We start from the raw sequence: 6,000 nt of genomic DNA, 5'->3' as shown, positions 1-6,000 counted from the left end.
CGGAGAGAGACGCGCGCAGGGCAGGGCGGGGGCCGGCTCAGGCAGCTTCGCCCTCCCGCCTTTCGCAGGGCTCCAGCTGCCTCCGGCGCCCCAGTGCGCCCCCGGAGCCGAGCCCAGGCGCGCAGGGCGGAGCAAGCCCGGGGCAGCGAGCGGGGCCCGCCAGCAGGCGGAGGGGGCTTGCCTGACATCAGTGGCCTCGGTACCCGGGGCCGGCTTGCTGCCTTCCTCACCCGGGTGCAGGGAGCGGTGCCCGGGCGGAGCGACCGCGCCCAGCCCACCATGGACACGGTGGCCAGCGACATCGCGGACCTCAGCAGCCAGGACGCGCAGAGCGTGTGCGAGGCGCTGGGGCGCTACGAGGACACGCTGCGGGGCGCCGTGCGGGAGATCCACGTGGACATCCAGGTCTTCAAGCAGGGGGTGGACCGGCAGGTGGAGGAGGTGCTGCGCCTCGCCAGCCCGCTGACCCGCACCGTCGCGGAGCTGCAGCAGGAGAACCAGCGGCTGCGAGCTCAGGTGGAGCGCTTGGCCAAGCAGGTGGAAGCCCTCAGCAGGTCGGCTGGGCTGCCGGCCGGCTGGGCTGCGGAGTGCGGGGCAGCCGGGGGGAGCCCCCCTAGGGGACCCAGCTCTCCTGGGGCTGGCACAAAGCTGGCCAGGTTCTCCAGCCATGCCACCTTATCCATGACTGGCAAGAGCCAGGTAAGCACAGCCGAGGGCCGGGAAGTTGTGCTGGGGGGGCGGGGGAGGTCTTCTGGTGAAAGATGATACGCTTTGGGTTGTCTGGCAGTGTTCCCTGTAAGCTGGGCTCTTGGGTGGCCACCCTGGAGAGATTAAAATGCTGCCCAGCTGATTACTGGAGCATGCACAGCCGGCATCATGTGATTGGTGGTGCACATCCACACATGCCTCGGTGCACAGAACAAAATGTATTCCACTTGATGGAAGAAGTTAGAGGGAACATTGGTGTCTGGGCCCTGCAGGGTGCTGGGGGTGGAGCTTAGGCACCTATCCCAAACCAGGAAGCAGCCCTGTACAGGAGGGACTAACCTAGGAATTTTCAAAAGCCTCAGTTCCCCTATCCGATTGCTTTGAACAGAACATTTGATACATGGGCTAGTCTGTGAACTGGGCCTGATCGGAGATTTCACTTCCTTTATTAAAATCAGCTGGTGGCAGTGACAGGTTAAAAGTAGTGCAAAGATTCTGGCTCCACAACCCCATTTGAAATCTGATGATGTTATTGCCTGTTGTCTCTCTAAACAAAAGCTCCATCTAAGGATTGTTTTTATTTCTGCTAGTTTCTTCCTTGAAGCATTTAAACATGTATTGGTCTTTAGGCATGTAGGGCCAGGTCCCCAGAGGCTATAAACTGATATAGCTCCATTGAATCAGCTCCCCTGGGGATTGCATGAATGAGAAATTGGAAAAACATGACTATATACCTAGGGCTCTCAAGCTTGGCCCCAGAGGAATCCCTGCCCAAGGAAACTGTGTAGTGTGCTCCCTTTCTTCAGTAGCCTCTTTATGAGCAACAATAGAATTCCTCCCTGCCAGGGGTGATTGAGTGTTCTCCAGAAAGGTGGGGGGGGGGGGGGAGAGAAGATTCCCTGCCCCCCCCCCCCTTGTAGGACAGGGGTATGGCTCTGAGAATAGGCCCAGCCTAGAGAAGGAAGTCAGGCTGTGTTCCAAGCTCAGAAACTTGCAAGAGCGGATAGAAGTGCTGTGTCAGTAGCCTGTAGCTTAGTACATGGAAACCCCACAGAGCCCAGAAGGAACTCTGGAGGAAACATGATATCCAGGCAAATTATTTATTGCTGTACAAAGAACAGAGGGGCAGGGACAGCCCCTACCATGGAGAGGTGGTAGTCAATCAATGAACACCTTTCTTGGCCCATCAGGGCCCCCCGACAACTGCCAGAGGATCACCGTATGCCCGATAGATTATACAGGGGCTAGGGATGGTAAGTATAAGGCAGTGGAGAAGCACAAAACAGTTTTAAGGTAACTGAAGCTCTGGATCAATGCATGAGTCAGTTGTAACCCCAGCCTCCGGCCCTTGAAATATGAACAGTTCAGAGCTCTTAAAGAGCTTGACCATGGGGCAGGTGTCAGATTGCTCTGCAGGGTAAGCTGGATATCAAGTGACTGATCTGGACTGAGTTGAGCCAAGATTGTTTTATGGGGCAGTTTCATTTGCCACAATCTTCCAAACGATGACCCGAGGAAGATCAGCTCTCTCTTCACTCTCACTGCCTGCTTTAGAACACTCAGGATCAAATAACTCACGTCATGCTGTCACATAGGGCCCGCAAGCCACTTGGACAGTTGCTGCCGCTAACTGCATTGTGAGGCTTTACTCGACCCTTTGGGAAATGGCTTATTGAAAATAGGGCAAGTTTTATTACAGACTAGGTAAGTGCTTAAGAATTTGGCCTGTGGTACATAGGTAACAAAGATCACACCTGATTCAAAAACACACTCAAGTCAATGGGACTCTTTCTACTAAAGCCAGAGGATTTCAGGTCAGGACTATAGACCAGAAAGATCGTGTAAGTGCAGTATTACCACCTCCCATTCTCAAAGAATCACAATATTAAAAAAAATTAAATGGGCTTTTTCCCATCTTTTTGAACACTTGGCTCCTGTTTTCAGTACATGGGAGCAAGACGCTTCCTTTTCTTAAAAGGATGGCTGAGATAGGATCAATATGACTCCAGCGTGAAACTTCAGGTATCAAAAGACTTGCACATAAAACAAAACAAACCTCCGTACATTGTTTCTCACTGGCAGTGTTACCAATTTTAAAAAGTCTCAGGGCCATTTGCTAATGAAAAGATCCACATGCAGCAGATTCAAGTGTGCTGCCAGGAGGCACAGCGTGGTGTCAAGTAGAGTATAATTGCCCTGATAGCACAGAATATATGTTCTAGTTACAGCTCCATTAAGATGAGAAATGTTTCCTTTTTACTTCTGGAAATTAACATGTTGCAATGCATAATTTGGTGTTGAGTCAAGTGGAGATAATCTCCAGTTCACAAGGGATGAATCTGACTTATGTCCATGAATTATTTCATGCACTATGATACAATCTAATAGAAAATAGTTAGGGGTAGTTAATTTTTTTTAAACTTACAAGTACTACTGTTACTTTGGGACATAACACCTCGTGTGAAATTCTGGCTTCACTGACTTCACCTCCAGAATTGATATACTGCTATCTGTTTTGTCTGTATTACTAAGGCCTGCATTTCTCCTTCAGTCCTGCACACAATAACGATGAGAATAGTTCAGAGAAAAAGAATAGTTCAGTGAGTCGGATGCTATTCTAGGACTGAATCTACTTGGGCTTAAGTCATTCCTCTGCCATCGTCTTCCTTTTTGACCCTGAGCAAGTCATTTAATCCCTCATCTGTACACCTGGAATAGCAGCTCTTTCCTACCTCAGAGCAATATTGTGAGGGACAATATAAAGATTGTAAAGTGCTCAGATACTGGTAATGGGGCTATAAACAGACCATGCCCACTGAAGTCAGAAAAAATATTTCACTTCCGTGGTCAATGGATTTTGTGTGCTGACACTAGCTACTCTCTGCCTCAGGCTCCTCATTTTTTGAAATTGGGGATGGCAGGAAATTTAGATTGAAGAATTTTCTTCATTCAGGAAAGAAATACTTGATAGAAAGGAGCAAAACATGCCTAACAAAGTAAAAAGAACAAAAAATATTTTCCTGTGCATTATGAATTAAAGTTAGAACACTTTCACAATTCACTAAAGAACAAGGATGATTTAAAAAGCAAAAATGGGTTCATTCTGAAGCAAAAATGGCTTTGCATGCAGTCATGTATGAACATGATCTTTTGTATATCTATGATGTTAATAGCTACTGTGGATCCACAGTACCATGGGGCCACCATGCTTTTGGAACACAGTTCTGCAGAACTCAAATACTGCATTTTTTTTGTGTCACTACTATTAGGCACATCTGTCATGACAGCGGGGGGCTGACAGACTTCCCAGGCCCCTAAGCAACTTGGGGAGGGGACACTGGTTCTGCTTGCTAAAAAGGGGCAGGGCCTCAGGTGGAAGGGGCTTGGCTAAGAGCAGCCAGCTCTCTGTGCTTGCGGGAATGCGCCACACCCAGGAGTGGCCCAAGGCGGGCTGCGGCAGCTGGCGCCCCAGGCAGAATGCGCGATCGGCGCCCCCACCTGCACAGCCGTCAATCGGTCATCAATGGGGCGATGTCATCATCGGGCGCCCCGTGACATCATCATCGGGCACCACTGAAGGCGGTGCCCTAGGCGACAGCCGAGTCGGCCTATAGTCACAGGCCGCCCCTGGCACCGCCCCCTCCCTCTAGCCCTCCAAGATGCTCAGTGCTCCACCAGCAATGTAAAGGGCCAAGGGTGGTGGGGCTTGTAGTAGCAATGGTTGGGAACCCTGGATCCTTTGAGTTGCCAGGGCAGTTGCTCCCTTCTTTCCCTCCCCCCCCCCATTTCCGTGGGCCTGCGCAGCACTTATGAATACAAGCAGGTCAAGCAGGGCCCCCTTGTGCTAAGTAGTGTATATACACATGCAGTAAGGGACAGCCTCTGTCCCAAAGAGGTTACAGTTTAGAGCAGAGGTGGGGAACCTCAGATGTGGGGGCCAGATGCAGCCCCTGGCTTGTCTGGATCTGGTCCCTGAGACTCAGGGCTGTCCCTCAGCATTGAGGAGCCTGTGCTGGTGCTCCAGGCACCACTGCTCCATTGTGGGGCCGGAGCACAAAATCTACTAGACTGGGCTAGGGATGTAAGCGACTAGTCAACTACCCAATAAGCAAATGCTTATCAGGTAGTTGAGTAGGAATTCAACTAGTCACTTCCCTGCCCCTTGCTGCCTCTGTCAGAGAGAGACAGCAGGGAGCATGAACCGGTGCTTGGGGGAGCCAATTTAAAAGTTGGTTCCTCCAGCACTGTCTCCAAGGGGGGGCAGTGGGGAAAGGAGCAAGCGGCCTGATTGCTGGTCATCTCCCTTTGAAATGTACAAGAGCTGCCTGCAGTTCTTGTACATTTCAAAGGGCGAGGCACAGAGGGGAACCTGCTCCAGTGAGGACTGCTTTGATCCTGCAGCGCGGTTCCTGCTGCCTTTCTCCCTTTGAAATGTACAGGAGCCACCTGCGGCTCTTATACATTTCAAAGGGAGAGGCACAGCGGGATAGCAAGCACCCCCTTATTGACCAATCGAGTAGTTGATGAAATTCCTAATTGACTAATCGAGTTGTTGATTGAAATTCGCTGATTCATTGAAATTTAACATTCCTAGAATGGGCCCCGCTAGGATCTAGTATGCGAAGGGAATTCAGGGAGTATATTTCTCCTTAGTCGGGGCCACGTCTGTGAGGGTTTGGAGCTTTTTTGTTTCTCATTTGCGTGCGGCCCCCAACTGATTTTTTTCTGTGGGTCAGTGGCCCTTGACAAAAAAGATTCCCCGCCCATGGTTTAGAGCAGGGGTCTCCAAACTACGGCCCGCGGGCCGGATGCGGCCCGCGAGGCCCTCTCATCCGGCCCGTGGAGACCTTTTTGTCTGGCCCCGCCTTCCGTGTGCTGGTGTGACGAGGCGACCCCCGCCCGTCCCTGGGGCGCCGCCGAACGGGCCCTTCTTGCCGCGGGGGGGGGGGCCCTGTCAGGGGTGTGCGGCGTGTACTCACGCCGCGCCAGGGCAGGAGAAGCGGGCCGCTCTGCTGACATGCGGCCGCGTGGCGGCAAACGGCGCAGGGGGCGGGGGTTAGCACGGGCGGCGTTCCCCCGCCCAGACTGACAGGGCAGCCGGCCAATCAGGGGGCAGGATGGGCGGTGGTGGTAACGCCCGCCTGGCGACGTGCGGGGGAACGTGAACCCCGGCGGGAACTTTAAAAAGGTGACCCCTTCCGCCCGGGGGGGGGGAAGGAGTGAGCGGTGGCAAGCAGGAGGGGAGGACAGCGTGCAGAGGAAGGGGAGAGCAGGGGGAAAAGCCCCCCCCCC

The 6,000-nt window shown here is 52.7% G+C and overlaps 1 protein-coding gene across 2 annotated transcripts in view; it reads left to right on the top strand.

Moving 5' to 3' along the window:
- Nucleotides 1-279: 279 nt before the first annotated feature.
- SMTNL2 (smoothelin like 2) overlaps nucleotides 280-6,000 on the top strand; it is an 81,415-nt gene continuing 75,694 nt past the window's right edge. For both annotated transcript variants that reach the window (XM_006113292.2, XM_006113291.2), the window contains exon 1: nucleotides 280-699. In XM_006113292.2, coding sequence (XP_006113354.2) covers nucleotides 280-699 — 420 coding nt within the window. The remainder of the gene's footprint in view (nucleotides 700-6,000) is intronic.

This window comes from Pelodiscus sinensis, chromosome 21 (assembly GCF_049634645.1).
Source record: "Pelodiscus sinensis isolate JC-2024 chromosome 21, ASM4963464v1, whole genome shotgun sequence".
Taxonomy (NCBI): domain Eukaryota; kingdom Metazoa; phylum Chordata; order Testudines; family Trionychidae; genus Pelodiscus; species Pelodiscus sinensis.
This window is presented reverse-complemented; position numbering and strand designations above follow the sequence as displayed.